Here is an 18066-nt window from a genome sequence, read left to right on the forward strand (position 1 = left end):
GGCCAAGGGAGGACCCAGCAAGAAGGCAGCCAGCCGCCCACAAGCCCGAGAGGGAGCCCTTGCCAGACGCCTGCCCTGCCCACACCTTGGTTTTGGACTCCGAGGCTCCAGATTCCAAGACAATACATTTCTGTGGCTGAAGCCACCTGGTCCGTGGTGTTTTGTCATGGCAGCGCCATGGGGTGGTGCATGTTGAGACTTGACCTTTGCTCTGGGGAGGCTTCAGAGGTGGGCCGCGGGGAGGTGACTGAGTCATGGGGGCTGTCTTTATGAGTGAATTAGGACGGTTATGAAAGGGGCTGGTGATGATGGGTGCACACTCTTCTGCTCCTCTGCTATGTGATGACTCGTGTTCCTCCTCCCAGCAGCGCAGGAGGTGGAGGCAGGAGGATCACTGGAGTCCACAAGTTTGAGACCAGCCTGGGGCAACATGGAGACCTGTTTCAAAGAAAATTTTCTTTTGCCATGTAAGGACACTGCCAGATGGCATTGACCTGATGGCACCCTGAACTGGGACTCCCCAGCCTCCAGAACTGTGAGAAACAAATTTCTCTTCTTTATAAATTGCCCAGTCTCTGGTGTTTTGTTATAGCAGCACAAGGGGACTGAGACAGGCCTCCTGAGCTGACTCATCCAGCTATCACCCTGCATCCTCCCCTCCAATGGCTCAGGAAAAAGAAATATATTGTATATAGAGATGGAGCAAGAAAATAAATGGGGGGCGGTGGCAACTGAAGAGCCTGAGAGGAGTTATTTGTACCTTGAAACTCTTCTCCCAGTTTGAAATATTTCATGACTTAAAAAAATTAAAGTGATAGTGACATCATCAAGGTGTTTTCTGAGAGTATGTCAAAACCTATCAAACGTGCATGCTAAATATGTGCTTTTAGTGTATATCCATCAAACCTTAGGATGGTCTAGAAATAAATTAAATGCGACCGGGGAATGTAGCTCTGTGGTAGAGAACTTGCATAGCATGCGCAAGACCCTGGGTTCCATCCCCAGCAGCCCCCCCAAAATAGGAAAAGAAAAGAAATAAAAGATTGAAGAGGGAATGGCAAGGGGGAGGCAGGTGGGAAGGGAAGGTTGTCACGGGTAAAGGACACCGCCTTCTAGTTGGAGCTGGGCGGCCGACATAGGTGGACTTCTGCAGCCCCAAACCGAAGTTGGTCCTCAACCCTCACAGGGTGCGTTTCCCAGGAAAGGCGCTAGGGGGCGCCAGTGCTCCGTGAGCCGCACGCTCATTTCTCCAGGCTGCAAAATCGCCCTCTGCCTACAGCACACTCCGAGCCCCAGGGTGGCTCCTGGGGGCTCTCAGAAGTCCCAGAAAACGTTCAGGACACACAGGGAAAAGTTTTAAACCACACGTTTTCAAAGCATCAAAGCATAGCTCCAAGATCATGATCAATAAATGGAATGGAATGTCTACTCGGCCTGAGGAAGGTACCAACTATTCATTAGCTTGACTAAATTAACAGAAATCGCCCCAAGGCTGTGACACTGAAAAGTGACAGCTGGTCTCTGCAGCAAGTCCTGTAAAAGGCGCAATAAGTAAACGAGTTTTCATGACACCTAAATAATTTCGAAATCAAAAATACAACGATCCTTTCTACTTTGATTGACTGATCTGGGGGATTGAACCCAAAGGGCACTTTACCACTGAACTCCATCTCCAGTCCCCCACCCCAGTTTTTTTTCCCCCAAGACAGGGGCTGGCTAAGTTGCCCAGGTTGGCCTCAAACTTGAGATCCTCCTGCCTCGGCCTCCCCAGTTGCTGGGATTACAGGAATGTACACCACGCCTGGCTTCTACCTTCTATTTTTAACAAAGTTAGAAATACATTTCACTCGAGGTCCTGATAGTGTGTTTGCTGGGAGGCGGAGCAGGGCCCACCCCCACCAGGCTGGGAGCCCAGGCTGGGCCTCCAGCCCTCCCTCAGGGAGGCCCATCACCCTCCCCCCACACTTTGGCCAACTCCCCTCTGTTCACCAACCGTTTCTCAGGTCAACGTCACCTCCTCCAGGAGGAGCCTTCCCTGACCCTAAGGGGACCCACTTCCCGATCTCTGGCAGCCTTGGTCACATTGTGACCACAGCCTAGTCGTGTGGGTGAGGGGCTCCCGATTTCTCTTTCTCACTGGGAACCGCATTCAGGGTAAGGAACTCCTGGGGCTCAGAGCACGTGGGTGTCCACGTGAGTGAACCCAGGACCCACACGGGAACAACAGCGTGGCCCTCCTGGGGACTTCTCGATCTCAGTCCGTTTTCTGTTGCTGATGACACAACACCCCGCCCCGCGCTGGGTCAATTACAAAGGAAAGAGGCTTCCCTGGGCTCATGGCGCTGGTCCTCGGTCAAAGGGCCAAATCTGGTGGCTCAGGGCGTCACACATGGGGGGACAGGGAGAGCCAGAGACCTCGCAGACTGCCCTTTACAGCAGCCCCCCTTCAAGAGGACCCTACCCCATCAGTCACAGAGGGGTTGATGCATCCGTGAAGGCAGAGCCCTAATGGCTTCTCAGAGTCCCCGGGCCACCTCTTAGCGCCTGTTGAGGGCATCGCGTTCCAACCTGAGTCCGGAGGAGACAGACCGCATCCAAGCCACAGCACCGTCCACCTGAGTGGGCAAGAGCCCATTGCCAAAAGAGCCTTCCAGGGCCCTGCTGGGGGGCTTTGGGGGACACAGAGGAAGCTCAGCCTCAGGCCCTGCCCTTGAGAAACCCCAGGCTGGGGGTGACAGTCAGAATGTCAGAATGGGCCAGAGCAGGGGTCCTGCAGGTGCAGAACAGTGGCAGGAATGCACCGCGGCGGGCTTGGGCTCATCTGTCAGGAGGGATAGGGGTGTTCTAAGTGGTCGGACCACATGTGCAAAGGCCCTGAGGCTTGAGAAAGCTTTTTCTAGAATAGAATGAAGGATAAGAAATAGTTATATGGGGCTGGGGATGTGGCTCAAGCGGTAGCGCGCTCGCCTGGCATGCGTGCGGCCTGGGTTCGATCCTCAGCACCACATACCAACAAAGATATATAAATATTAAATAAAATATATAAATATTAAAATAAATATTAAAAATTCTTTAAAAAAAAAAAGAAAGAAAAAGAAATAGTTATAGAGGCTGGGTGCGGTGGTGCATGCCTGTGATCCCAGCAGCTCAGGAGGTTGAGGCAGGAGAATCTCGAGTTCAAAGCCAGCCTCAGCATCAGTGAGGCGCTAAGCAACTCAGTGAGACCCTGTCTCTAAATACAAAACAGGGCTGGGGATGGGGCCCAGGGGCAGAGCGCTGGCCTGGCATGTGTGAGGCCCTGGTTCCATTCTCAGCACCAATAAAAATAAGTTAATAAAATAATTTTAAAAAAATTTTAAATCAATAACAAATAGATAAATGTTAAGAAGTTGTTGCTTCCGGCTATGGACAGCCAGAGATGTGCCCCAGGGCTTGGCCAGGTGCCGGGGCGCTGAGGGAACACTCAGAACCTGTGCTCTGCAGGGAGGTCCCCCAAAGAGGCCCAGCACCCCGCCGCCCTGCTCAGCAGGTGTGGAGGGAAAAGTCCGGAATGGGCCAGGGAGGCCCTCCTTCCCTAAGAGGCCGGCCCAGCAGGGACAGCGAACAGAGCAGACAATTAGCAGGTGTCCTAATGAGACACCAGGGACTGAGCCCAGGGGTGAGATGGAGGGGGCCATGTGCTCTGCCAGGTCCTGCGCTCCCCAGCTGGGGCCGAGGTCTGCCTCCTATGTCACACCCAGCTCAGGACATCTTCCAGGCAGGGCTGGCTCCCCTCCTGCCACACATCTCCAAAGCCAGAGCGACACCTCCCACAGGTGAGTGGGGACAGAGAGGGCCAGGCAGTGGAAGGAGAGGGGCCTCAGCAAGCAGCGTGCAGTGGAGTCTGCAGCCAAGCCTACTGTGTGACCTTGGGGAAGTGGCTTTGCCTCTCTGGGCTCACTTGTCTGTGTAGGGAGAGTAGAACGACTCGGGAAGTCCTGCTAAGAGGCTCCCCCTCTGAGTTCTGCGTGGCAATTTTAAGAGCTTTGGAATGAGACTATAAAATCCTGAGTGGTTAATTATTCTCTTTGAACTTCCTCATTCTATATGAGGAGGTGAGAGTCCCTACCTGGGAGGGTTTGGTACGGTGGAGCTTGTTGAATTCCTGGCCCCGGTGCCTGGGGTCCAAGAAGAGCATCATGAACCTTAGCCCTCTACAGCAGGGACACGCGGAGCCAGTGCAAGATTTTAAGCAAAAGAGAGGCAGGTCTTTTACCTGGGTGGCGGCCATTGGGGAGGGTGGACTGGAGAGTAAGTCACCCACCGCCACCCACCGCCCTTGAAGTTGGGGACCACGGTGTGCGCACCCGCGTGTCCTCGGGCATTGAAAAGGGACAGCGGAAGGTCCAAGCCGGGGGCCGGGGCTGGGCTCAGAGGGAGCGCCCGCCTAACGCGGGAGGCCCTGGGCTCCATCCCCAGAGCCACGTCAGGTAAAGTGAAGGCGTCTGTCCCCCACAGCTAAAAGGAACACCATAAAACCCAGGTGGGCCCGGCTTCCGGTCATCACCACGTTAGGAAGGGGAATGTCTCGGGTAGAAAGAAGGCCCCCACCCACTGTCACCCCCCATGAACCTCCGCTGTGGTTCTCGCCCTCCCTTTCTCTCTCCCTACCCAGCGTCCATCCCTCTAGCTGCCGTCCATCCATCTATCCCTCACCACCGTCTCTCTTGTTCGCCGCCTGTCTGCCCAGCCTCTGTCTCCTATGCAGATCTATCTTCTCTGGTACCTTTTTGGGGAGGGTTCGTTACTGGGGATTGAACTCAGGGGCACTCGACCACTGAGCCCCATCCCCAGCCCTTTCTGTATTTTATTTAGAGACAGGGGCTCACTGAGCTGCTTAGGGCCTCGCTGTTGCTGAGGCTGGCTTTGAACTCACAATCCTCCTGCCTCGGCCTCCCCAGCTTCTGGGATGATAGTTTTGCACCCCTCGTCGGCCATCTCTGCTGTCTCTATCTACCTTTCTGCCTATCCACTGATTAACCATCTGTCTTTTTATCTATCTTCTATAACCTGTCTTCCTATTAATCCACTGATCTATCACCTACTTATCTTTCTGTATCTACCATCTCCATCTGTGTCTTTCAGACATAATCAACATCCTGGATCATCTAGTCTCCATTATTTCTTGACACTGTAGAATGTGCCCATGAATGCCACAGCGGCCCTCCACATCACTGGGTCCCACGTCCATGGATTCGGTCACCCATGGATCAAAAGTATTTTAAAAAATTACACCTGGCCAGGCGCGGTGGGGCACACCTGGAATCCCAGCAGCTCAGGAGGCTGAGGCAGGAGGATCGTGAGTTCAAAGCCAGCCTCGGCAACTTAGCGAGACACTAAGCAACTCAGCGAGGCCCTGTCTCTAGATAAAAAAAAATATATAAAAAAGGGCTGGGGACGTGGTTCAGTGATTAAGCGCCCCTGGGTTCCATCCTGGTACCCTCCACAAAAAAAGAAAGAAAAAGAAATCGCCTCTGTGCTGGACACGTGCCGACCTCCTCTCGTCCTCGTCTCCTGGTCAACACAGTGTTGTATTTGCGTAGCTTTCACACTGGAGTGGGCATATGAGCCCCGTGGAGGGGACTTAAGCAACAGGAGAAGCGGCAGGTGCAGCTTAGAAGGGGCTGAGCCTCCATGGCCTCCACCACCTGCCTCCATGGAGAGTTGTGCTGTAGGTTTTCAGGCTTCCTGTAAGTGACACCGTTCTGTGTGTGTCCCTCTAGGACATTTTTTCCTGCCCTGCGTTATGTTATGACATTCGTGCAGCTTGGTGCAACTGTTCCCATTTCTGGGGCTCTAGGCGCCCTGAGTGGGGGCCACACTTGACACCCTCTACCCCCGGGAGGACTGCTGTTGCTGGAAGCGCTGGGTCCCAGAGCACCACGGCTTCGACTTCCTCATGTTCCTCAGTCCCTCTCCACTGTAGTCCCACCACCTGGTGGGGCTCCCTGTCGTGACTGAGCGTCCCTCTGCCTGTGACCAGGCCAAGGCTAGACAATGTCAGGGGCTTTGCTCTTGACGAGGTGGACAGGGTGTGACTTCTGGTTCCCGGCTACTGGCGAGGTTGAGCCTGTTTTATTTGCTGCTTGGCCGTAAGAGGCACGGGCCACCTCTCCTGTGACCTGCTCGGTCATATCTCCTGCTGCTGCTGCTGGGATGGGGTGGGGAGCCGGGTCTTGGCCATGGTCTCAGAATTCCTGTTCCCTGAAGATGTTCCTTAAGTAGTGGACACAGTAACAAGGATGTGTAGACTTCCTGTCCAAGGGGGGAGGGAGATGGCAGCAGGTGACTGGTCCAGGGAGACCCCTCTCCAGTCCAGACCCACAACTCATAAGACAAGGGAAGGCCGGGCAGCCATGGCTGAGCTACAGGCAAAGGAGGCACTTGGAGTTGACCTTAAAGACTGGAGAGAAGTCCTCAGGGAAGAGCTGTCCCTAGCAGGTGTCAAGGTCCTGAGGCAGGACCATTCTTGGACCAAGAGACCCCTGTGGCTGGGGGCAGGGGCCTGACTTGAAATGGGGGAGGTCAGCCGGGGGCGGAAGGTGCAGGTTCTAACTGCATGGGGACAGAATTTGTGGAGGACCAGATCTAACTTACTTCTGTGAAAGTTCTTCCACCTGCTCGATGGGGATTTTATCGTAGAGGCCAGGGAGAGAAAGAAGAGCTCAGCGGGGGGAGAATCATTCTAAGCAGAGAGAAGGGGGGCACAAAGCCCTGAGGCAGGAGCGTGCCCGGGTCCAAGGAGCACCAAGGCACCCAAACCAGCAGGACGGAGAGGAGGCACCCAGAGGTGACGGGTCGGGCACAGCCAACAGGGTCTTCAGGCAACTGAGCGGCTGTGGGTTTTCTCCAATGGTGGCTCTAGACCACCAGCTGAGGAAACAGATCCAGAAGGATTTCCCTGACGGTCATGTGGACACAAGACCATGGGGCAGGAGTGCAAGAGGACAAACCAGTTAGATGACAATCCCAGATCCCAGTGGTGACGCAGTGGGAGGGAGAGTGTGAGACTGCTCAGGTGCTGGGTGGGGGGTGGAGGGCGCAGCCGACAGGTTCTGTCAAAGGCTCTGGGGTGGGTGCAGAGAAAGGCAGTTGGCGGTGACTCCAAGATTTGGGGGTGTGAACCACCCAGAGGGATGGAGCTGACGTTCCCTGGGATGGAGTCCAGGCTCGAGTCACCGGCTCTTACAGCCAACCATCAAGCATCGTATTCATGTACTGATCGATCGCATTGGACCCTGAAATATGAACGATCATTAAGTGTCAATTACAGGGGTCTTTTATTTATTTATTTATTTAGACAGGGTCTTGTTAAGTTGCTTAGCGCCTTGCTAAGTTGCTGAGGCTGGCTTTGAACTTGCGATCCTCCTGTCTCAGCTTCCTGAGCTGCTGGGATAACTAGCATGCACCATCATGCCTGTCTGTTTTTTAAAAATTTTTTAAAGATTTTTTTAAAAATTTAGCTGTAGATGGTCACAATACCTTTATTTATTTTTATGTGGTGCTGAGGATCAAACCCAGGGCCTCACACATGCTAGGTGAGCACTCTACCGCTGAACCACAACCCCAGCCCCTTAAAAGATTTTTAAAGATTAATCCCAGCAGGAGCTTGGGTTGGGGCTCAGCGGTAGAGCGCTCGCCTAGCATGTGTGAGGCCCTGGGTTTGATCCTCAGCACCACATGTAAATACATAAAAAAAAGGTCCATCAACAACTAATAAAAATAAGGACTGGGGATGTATGTAGCTCAGTGGTAAAATGCCCCTGGGTTAAATCCCCAGTACCAAAAAAAAAAAAAAAGTCACATACTTTTTTTTTTTTTTAAAGAGAGAGTGAGAGAGGAGAGAGAGAGAGAGAGAGAGAGAGAGAGAGAGAGGGAGAGAGAGAGAGAATTTTTAATATTTATTTTTTAGTTCTCGGCGGACACAACATCTTTGTTGGTATGTGGTGCTGAGGATCGAACCTGGGCCGCACGCATGCCAGGCGAGCGCGCTACCGCTTGAGCCACATCCCCAGCCCAAAGTCACATACTTTTGACTTATACAAAAAAATTGCAAAACAAAACAACAAAAACCAAAGTAAATCTTAACTTTTCAACACCAAAACCGACCTTGAAATTTAAGGATAATGATAAAGGGGTCCCTTCCCTGGTGTGCAGAGGATTTCACAAACACAGCCACCGACCCGGGCCAAGGTGGCTCTTTCCAGGTGCCCACTTGGCCAAGACCACTGCACCACTCAACAGCTGCAGCCTGGAATGAGGGGTCTACCTCTTGATTTTTACTGTGAGATTCTCCCTGTCCTCTGAGGTCCTACGATGGTATTTATCAGCCAGTGATGAAGACTTCTGGATTTAGCCACAGGATGACCGTCCTCGCTGGCCCGCTATCAATCCTGGATCAGCAATAGGCTATCTGGTGGCCCTTGATGGGCCATGTGTTTGAGGAGGGTTGAGGTCCCGGGCAGCAGAGGGAGGGGTAGCTGCCAGCGCCAAGACAGGGAGTTTCACCTCTCTGTGCCCTAGCTGGAGCACTTCCCAAGGCAGGTTCGGAGTCAGGGTTGGAGGGTGAGTAGTTCATTTCATGGACACTTCCAGAAGGCCCAGTGAGTACCCAGGGGAAGAATGGGAGGAAGGGGGCTGTGGTTTGGATATGGTTGAGTGTCCCCTAAAGGTTCATGGGGGGCAGCCAGGCCCCCAGTGTGGAGACGTCGGAGGGGCGGAGCCTTTAGAGGTGGGGCCTCCTGGGGGGCGTTCAGGTCACCTTAGGGTGCTGACCTTGGAGGGGAGGAGGGGAGTTCTCACCGGGCCCTGGCCGGCCACCCTCCACTGGGGACTCCCTCACAGTGCTCCCACCATGTGATGCCATCTCCCATGAGGTCCCCCCCAGAGCCGAGCAGTGCTGGCACCTTGAGCTAATAACCCCCTCCCCCTCATTACAGCTTCAAGTGTCTCCTCCAGCAGCCGCAATCGGGCTGACACGGTGGGTGGGGCCCAGGAGGCTCCCCTGGGGCAAGAGGGGGGTGATCCCGCCGGCGACCCAGGTTCTACCGCGAACCCTCAGAAATGAGGAAACGGGATTCAACCCTGAGCTCTGTCCCTCACCAGCGGAGCGACACTCCTGGGGGTGTCTGGTCCCAGGACTTCCACTTTAGGGTGGACACAGGCTCAGCCTGCCCCTGCGGCCAGATGGAGCCTTGAGCACCGAGGGGGAGGTGGTGGCCGTAAGAAATGGTCAGTTGCATGGAGTTGTCCCCCAAGCTGTAGGCGACATCCCGTGAGCGGGCGCTGGGATGAACAGTGTCCACCCCGGTGTTTTCTGCCGAGGATGGAGCAGGCGGGCGGGGGAGGGGGATCTGCTGCGGGGGTGGCGGAGGGATCTGCACCCACCAGAGGGACGGGACCTGGGGCGGGGGGGACACCGGGGGAGGGGAAGGGGCTGACCCGGGTCGGCACCACGGACAGCTCCCCTCCCTTGCTGATCGTCCAGGGGCATCATGGAAGGAGCCAACCTCACCCGGGTCTCCGAGTTCCTGCTCCTGGGCCTCTCGGAGGACCCCAGGCAGCGGCGGCTCCTGTTCATCGCCTTCCTGTCCATGTACCTGGTCACGGGGCTGGGGAACCTGCTCATCATCCTGGCCATCGTCGCCGACCCCCGGCTGCACACGCCCATGTACTTCTTCCTGGCCAACCTGGCCTCCGTGGACGTCTGCTTCACCTCCACCACCGTCCCCCAGATGCTGGCCAACCACGCGTCAGGACGCAGGGGGATCCCCTACTCCGGCTGCCTGACCCAGATGTTCTTCTTCATCTGGTTCGCCGGCATCGACAGCTTCCTGCTGACCGTCATGGCCTATGACCGCTACGCGGCCATCTGTCACCCTCTGCATTACGCCACGACCGTCACGCCCCGGCTCTGCGGCCTCCTGGTGGCCATGTCTTGGACAGCCGCCTTCGGGAACGCCCTGACCCACACTGTCCTCCTGACCCGCCTCTCTTTCTGCACCCACAACCAGGTCCCCCATTTCTTCTGCGACCTCAGCCCCCTGCTGAAGCTGGCCTGCTCCGACACCTTCCTCAACAAGGTGCTGGTGGACACGGTGGGCGCCCTGCCCATCATCGTGCCCTTCGCGGGCATCCTGGTCTCCTACACGCGCATCGCAGCGGCAGTGCTGAGGATCCCGTCGGCGGGCGGAAAACGCAAGGCTTTCTCCACCTGTGGCTCGCATCTGTCCGTGGTGTCCCTGTTCTACGGGACACTCATTGGGGTTTACTTCAGCCCCATGTCCTCCCACACGGCCCAGAAGGACACGGCCGCTGCAGTGATGTACACCGTGGTCACCCCCATGCTGAACCCCTTCATCTACAGCCTGCGCAACAGCGACATGAAGAGAGCCTTGGGGGCCCTCATCAGCAGGAAGCCGGGTTTTATTAAGTGACTGGAGGGTTGGGAGGTCCAGGAGCCACATATGATGCCCCCTGTCCTAAACCTCCCAATCTTAAATGTTGCCTTCCCATTGCTTTCTACTATTATTATTATTTTTTATTCTTCCAACACCTGCTTACAGAGCATCTATTCTGCTCTAGATGCTCTGTCATGGGATGAGGATGCAGGAGAAATGAACAAATCCCTGACCCTGGAGTCTACACTCCAGCCTGGAGAACGCACAGGGTTTTATTTATTTTTATTTATTTTTTTTTAAAGAGAGAGGAGAGGGGGAGAGAGAGAGAGAGAGAGAGAGAGAGAGAGAGAGAGAGAGAATTTATTTATTTATTTTAGTTCTCGGCGGGCACAACATCTTTGTTGGTATGTGGTGCTGAGGATCGAACCGGGGCCGCACGCATGCCAGGCGAGCGCGCTACCGCTTGAGCCACATCCCCAGCCCTAGGGGGTTTTAAATGAACCCGGAAACCAGAGAGGCCAGGATTCAAGTCCTGCTCTGGATTCTGTTTCTATAGCAACATAGATCCTTGAAAAACCTGAGCAGAACTCTGGTCCCGCTGCTTCTGGTCCACCCACTGCCGGGAACACAGCGGGTGCTCTTTGCTCTTTGCCAGCTGAGTCCTGAGTCTGTTTAATTCCTTGAACTACCACTCCTTTGTCACTCTCAGGAGACAGATGCTACTTGAGGTTCTCGGAATCAATAGCCTTGGGAAGATGGCAAGAGCCCCGCTGTTACTGCCTGGGAGGCAGAAACCCTTTGGCTCATCCAATCCTGTGATTTTACGACTCTGAGAGGTGGCCAGTTCTTGCTAAGACTCTCTATTTCTTGTCATGGTTTTCCAAAAGCAGAAAAAAGCAGCCAATATAAAGTGACGTCCCTTTTTCTTTCTAATCATTCTAGAAGCACAGACTAGGAGGACACATGTCCAGCCCTACAGCTATTCGCAGGTGATGGTCTTACCAAATGTTCTTTGGTGTGGCAAGGGTCCCCAGCTCAACAGTCTGCAATGCTGTTGTCTTTGCCTCCTGGCCACTAAGCTAATGCAACCATTTTCATAAGGCAAACACCCCACTTCTGGTACCAACCTCTGTACCAGTTAGAATGAATGGCCTTCTTGCCGTATCAGTTTGCCAGGGCTGCTATAACAAAATGTATATCCTTGTCATTCTGGAGGCTGGGAAGTCCAGGACAAGGGCCCCCTCAATGCCTCATCCTGTGGAGGAGAAAGGGTAAAAGGGAGAGAGAATAAAAGGGAACTGAACTCCTCTTTGTAATAAATCCACTCTCACAATGATAAAGCCACTCCTGCAATAACGGCATTCACTTATTCGCTCCACCTTTGTGATCTAATTGCCTCTCATTAGGCCCCACCTCCCCAAACACATGTCATAATGCCTGTGTCATTTGCCTTATTTCACATCACCATGTACACATTGTCACATCATCCCAAGAAGGGTGAGTACAGCATAACAGGATATTTTGAGAGAGGCCACATTCATATAACTTTTTCTACAGGATATTGTTATAATTATTCTATTTTATCATTAGTTATTGTTATTCTCATGCTTAATGTATAAATTAAACTTTATCATAATTAGGTATGTGGGGCTGGGGATGTGGCTCAAGCGGTAGCGTGCTCGCCTGGCATGCGTGCGGCCCGGGTTCGATCCTCAGCACCACATACCAACAAAGATGTTGTGTCCGCCGAGAACTAAAAAATAAATATTAAAAATTCTCTCTCTCTCTCTCACTCTCTCTCCTCTCTCACTCTCTCTTTTTAAAAAAAATAATAATTAGGTATGTGTAGGGAAAACATAGGATACAGAAGGCCCAGTACTATCGGTGGCTTCCAGAATCCACGGGAGCAGGGATTTCTTAGACCGTATCACCCAAGGACAAGGGTGTCAACTTTAGGGGGAAATAGGAGCAGGAGGAGCTAAGTCTCCCCCACATTCACCCTCCACAGGTGAAAACTTAGTCACCAACACTGTCTCACCTCAAGGGAGACTGAAGGAGAATATAACGTAGCTACAGAGTCACACGTTCATGTCTATTTTTGCAGGGCTGGGATGGAACCCAAGGCTAGGAGTGCCAGGCAGGCACTCTGCCACCGAGCTACAACCCCAGCCCTATTTTACATTTTTTAAAAAATGATATATTTAAAGGGAAAAAAAAAACATTGAGTAAGTGATGGTAGCTTTGGCAGACAGACAGATACAGCCTCAGCACAGGCCGCTGGGGACCTCGAGCGCCAGGCTGGATCAGGGACTGCAGGATCGGGCTGTTAGGAAGCGAGCCACCTGTCGCGTTGTCTCTTCGCGTTGTCTCTTCTGCACACCACGTGCCAGCGCCCTTCCACGCTCCACCATGAGCGAAGCAGTGCCAGTCCCTCAAGAGGAACCGAGGGACCCAGCCCCTTCTCCTTCCTCCTTTTGGCTTCCTGGCTGATGAGGTGAGGGATTTTGCTCGGCCACATGCTGCCACCATGATGTGCTGCCTTGCCACAGGCCCCAAACAATGGGATCAATGGATCATTACTGGAACCTCCAAACTGTTAGCCCAAATAACCTTTTCTCTTTATAAAATTCGCTATCTCTGGTACTTTGTTATAGTGATGGAAAACTGACTGCACCCTGTTGGACTTCCCCTCCTTGGGACCACAAGGCAAAGGAAGCCTCTTTCCTTTATTAATTATCCAGTAAGATCCTTACAGGAACAGAAAATAGGTTAAGGCACAACTGTCAACCACTGAAGGCCAAGAATTTGTGGGCAGGGCTGGGGATGTGGCTCAAGCAGTAGCGTGCTCGCCTGGCATGCGCGGGACGCTAGGTTCAATCCTCAGCACCACATACAAATAAAATAAAGATGTGTCCACCGAAAACTAAAAATAAATTAATTAATTTTAAAAAATTGGTGGACAATTCCTTCCAGTCCCCTAAACACTTCAGTGGGATGACTTTGAGGAATCCTGCATCAGTTGCTCAGAAGATTCCACAGGAGGCCAAGTGCCGGTTTCCCTTCATGAATGTGTCTCCCCTCCCGCCCCCTTTCCCTAGGCCCTCACCATTCTTTCTGGGACCACTTCCTTTGTTTTGGGGAAACCCAAAGTAAGACATGGACAAAAGTCGGAGGTGATGTGGGAACAGCCAACATTTGTAAACCCCGAGACAGTGCTTCTAAAACACTCGGTGCCTAGCATAGAGTGAATGTTCAACAAATGCTTTTAGTTGTATTTTTGCTACTTTTTTACATTATAAAATACATAAATATACACATTTTATTTATACTTTATACAGTTAACCATTTTAATCATTTTTAAGGGGGGTACCAGGGATTGAACTCAGGGGCACTCAACCACTGAGCCACACCCCAGCCCTATTTTGTATTTTACTTAGAGACAGGGTCTCACTGAGTTGCTTAGGGCCTCGCTTTTACTGAGGCTGGCTTGGAACTCACAATCCTCCTGTCTCAGCCTCCCGAGCCGCTGGGATTACAAGCAAGTGCCACCACACCCGGCTAAGGCTGATATTTCAACCTAGGCACTGCTAACTCTTTGCTGCCCCACTCCGTACCTGTAGCTTAGCAGCAAAGATGGGACCAAAACAGACCAAATCCACTGTCCCAGTAGTGACAACTTGGTGGCAGCTGGCATCCCAGAACTGTGAAAGGTCTATGCTGTGATTGGGGTGTGGTTTGTCTCCCTGGGGCTCACGTCCCCAGTCCCCAGCGTGGTGCTGGGCCTTAGTGGGAGGACTTCAGGTTGCTGGGGCCTAGGGTGTTTCTTCTGGAACCTAGAGTCAGTTCTCCCAAGAGAAGTTTGTCTTAAGAATGAGCCTGAGCCCTGAATCACTGGCTGCTTTCCATCTGGGGCTGTGTGACCTCTTATTCTTGGCGTGTGCCCCTCCCTGCCTTTGTAACATCATCCTCCGTAAGTCCTCACTAGAGCTGAGCTAATGCCTTTTACTTCCAGCACTGTGAGCTAAATAAACCTTCTTTCCTCATAAAGTTACCCAGCCTTGGGTGTTTTGTTATAGTAGTGGAAGTGGACCCCCACAGTTTGAGATTTTACCCTACTTGTAAGCTGACAGTTTAAACCCTACAATTTCATGCTGGCAGAAAGCAGGGGACACCAGGGTCAGAGAAAAAGGGACTTTATAACTGAGGCACAGAAAGCAGTGAGAGTTTTGTGTTTAAACTGGTGCTTCCAAAGACTCAAACGGGTTTGTTCCACAGCCAAAAGCTTCAAGCTTAGAAATCCCAATTTTTATAGTGGACCCAAACCAACCTGCCCTACCCCTATGAGAGGGAGACTCACCTTGATTCTACGGAGAGCAAACAAACCTCTCTGCTCCACAGGAAGAACCTCTGTCTATCCTTCAGTGCTGTTTGCTCTACAAACATCCTTGAAAGGACAGCTGGAGCCAAAGCCGTCCACACCCTGCTTGTGAGATGTGCAGATATTAGAGACCCATGGATAATTGTCCCCCATTAGCATCAGTGACACCCAGTGGCTGTCTTCTGTGGCACAACTTGGACGGGGAGTGGAACAGGAGAAGCTGTCGAGGGTACAGTTTAGTAGGTCAGCAGTGGACTCTGGACCTGTCCCCAGGTCCAATGCCAACCCTGCCTCTGCTCGAGCAAGTGACCTTTCCGCTCTCTGACTCGGTTTCCCCTTCTGTAAATGGGACCCGCCACAGCTCCCATCTCAGGGGATTCTGTGAAAGCAAAGTGGGCTTCTGAACAGAAGGCTCTCGGAACAGCGCCCGGGCACCCTCAGCCATGTCTGTCAACTGTCATTATCACTAATTATCATGACGATGCTGCCAAACTTGTGGTGGTGCCTGTTTTGCGGCATTTGTGGGCAGGCCCTTTAACCCACACAGTTCCCTCTGAGTGTGTCCCAGAGACTGGGGAGTGGGGCTCAGGCCTGTGCTCCCCTCCAGCAGCCGGTCACCCCTTCCCAGATCGGTCAGCAAGACCGTGGGGGTGGTGCTGTTCCAGAGTCCCCAGGAATCAGACCCCCTCAGGGTCAAATCCTGGCTTGGCCACACGCCAACTGTGGGACCCCGAGGGAGCGGTTTTGCTGGGGGTGGCCCCGAGGACATGGCCGGGTTCCGGGTGAAGCCCGGAGCCCCCCACGCCCCCCACACCTCAGGCAACTTGCTGGGCGCAGGGCCGCTGCGGGCACGTCTGGGTCACCCCCATGGGGGCAATTTTTGCTCTGATCCTTGTTATTTTATTATTCAGTGATTAAGCCTCGTGACTGAAGACATCCCCGCTGTCCCCTGTTGGTCCTCAGTGAACCCACTCTGTCCCCTCAGGTCTCTCTGCAAGCTTGATTCCAGGGTGGGGAGGGGTATCCCAGTGTCCTCGGTTATTCAGGCGCCATCCCCACCTCTGCACTCAGGGGGACACGTTCACCTGCCCAGTGCGTCCCTCCCACCTGTCACCTCTGGTCACGCTCCACGCCCACCCCCAAACCCCACCTCGGAGGCCGCCTCCTCCGGGCAGGAAGCCTTGCCTGACGTCCATGGAGGCGAATCAGGTGCCCGCCTTACCCATCCTTGAGCATTTTCAGCCCCCGCTCTCTGTCCGCGTCTCCCGGGCTCCCGGGGTCCGCCCGACCAGGCGCCCCTTCCCCGGCACCCGCGGGCGGGGAGCTCCCCTGCGGCGCCGCTTCGTGGCCGTCAATTTAGGCTGCTCTCTGCTGCCCCCGGGAGGTCGGCGGCGGGACTGCGCCCGGCTGCCCGCGGTGGTCCCTGGCTCGGTAACCGCCCCGGGATGTCACGCCTCCCTGTCTGGCATCCCCACACCCTCCTCCCGTCTCCTTGGGTCAACTCCCAAATAAACTACTTGCTCTCAGATTCTTCCGGGGACAGCTGTCGGCCCTGTTGAAGGTAATGGCCCCATTGTCTGCAGTAATTGTCCCTCTACCCGGCCAGGGTGAGGCGTGTCCGCCACCGTGCCCGCCACCGTGCCCCTAAAACCTGCAGAGCGGAACTGCAGTGGCTGGAAGTAGATGCTCCATAAGTGACCTCGTGTCTGGGATGGTGACAGGGATGTGCCTCCCCTCCCTGTCCTCAGAAGCCCCAGTGGGAGGCTTAGGAGGGGGAGGGGGAGCTCACTCCTCTTGAACTATAAATGGCAACTTTCAACCACCTCATGTCCCAGGCCACACAGCCTGGACAGCTGGGCCAGGGTCCCCAGGGTCCAGGAACTCCAAATGACCCCTCCACTCTTGGCCAGGGCTCCTGAGGTGTTCCTGGGGCAGATACACAGACAGGGTGCAAGTGTAGCCCTGAGGCTGCAGGGCAGGGACTGGAGAGGACCCGATTGGGGTGGGGAGGACACAGCTTGGCCCTGAGGCCATTCCTAGCCCCCTCCTGCCCTCCCGGCATCAGGTTCCACCTCTGGGAACTCCCTGGGCAAGACAGCGTTCCAAGGACAGGGGTCTGCCCTACAAGGCCCTGCAGCGGGCAGCCGTGTCCTGCGGGAGGGATCCCTTTCCAGAGCAGGTGGAGTCAGGCCTGGAATTAGCCACACCACCTGCAACCAGGCCGGTCCAGGGGTCTCCAGGGACAGCAGGGAGGCAGCCAGATGACCGCTGGTGACTCGGCCTGGGGTAGTCAGCACATGAATGGTGGGTGGGCAGGAAGAAATGGGGGGCTCAGGACATAGCACCAGCTCTGGGCTAGCGTCTGGGGGTCACCGACAATCTGGGGGACCATAGGGGGCCACTTTGGGCCTCATGTCCCCAACCCCCCAACCAATTTCTCGAGTTGGTTCTAGAGACAAAGGAGCCTCAGCTGGAGCCACCTCACTGCTGCGTGGCCTTGAGGGAGAGCCTGGCCTCCTATCTCCAGTCCGAGAATAAGATGTCTCCAGCTGCTGGGGTTGCAGACTCAAGTGGGAGGCTGTGCGCCCAGCGTGTGGCTTCTTGATAGGCCCTTATCTGCCTGTGTCTTTCGCCATGTTGACATCCTTGGACATGAGGTCAAGACTGCTTTACCACAAAGGGAAACCGAGTCTGCACCGAGGGGACCGGGAGAGATCCGGGAGGAGCCCGAGGGCGGAGCTGGGGAGGGCTCTGGGCTGAGCCTCCTCAGCTCCCAAACATGGGATGAAACCAACATGCTTAGGACATGAAAGAGGTTCCAGAAACTTCTGTTTGCTAACTGCCCACCTCCTGCACCTCCATGCCAATAAGGGTGTAGTCCTCACCGTGACAAAGAGGAAGAAGCTGGCTTAAGGGACAGTGACATTGCCAGGCATGAGCAGAGGAGAGCTGCGAATTCCATATCTTGCCATGACTCCCATGTTCCCCAGCAGTGCCGGCCCCTTCCCAGTCGCTCCCTTTATCCTGCTCCTTCTGAGGCTCAGGGCAGGAAATTCTCCCAACCTGCATCCACCCCACAAAGAGTCCTGATGCCAGGCCGGGAGTCCAGGGCTCTGCTCGGGTATCAGGAAAGCTTCCTGGAGGAGTCGTCTACGTGGGGTCTTGATGGATGAACAGGAGTTTCATAGGCAGAGGTGTGTGTGTGTGTGTGTGTGTGTGTGCGTGCGCGCGCGTGCAGGAGGAATTGCT

At 54.2% G+C, this 18066-nt stretch overlaps 1 protein-coding gene across 1 annotated transcript; it reads left to right on the forward strand.

Moving 5' to 3' along the window:
• Positions 1-9420: 9420 nt before the first annotated feature.
• On the forward strand, positions 9421-10475 carry LOC308645187 (olfactory receptor 1f45-like; the record flags this gene model as incomplete). Its single annotated transcript, XM_081287266.1, has 1 exon — positions 9421-10475. Exon 1 carries the CDS (start codon positions 9534-9536, stop codon positions 10473-10475), a length of 942 nt encoding a protein of 313 aa, XP_081143392.1. The 5' UTR covers positions 9421-9533.
• Positions 10476-18066: the final 7591 nt, after the last annotated feature.

Source organism: Spermophilus citellus (assembly GCF_964194105.1).
Source record: "Spermophilus citellus genome assembly, chromosome: 3".
Lineage (NCBI taxonomy): Eukaryota > Metazoa > Chordata > Mammalia > Rodentia > Sciuridae > Spermophilus > Spermophilus citellus.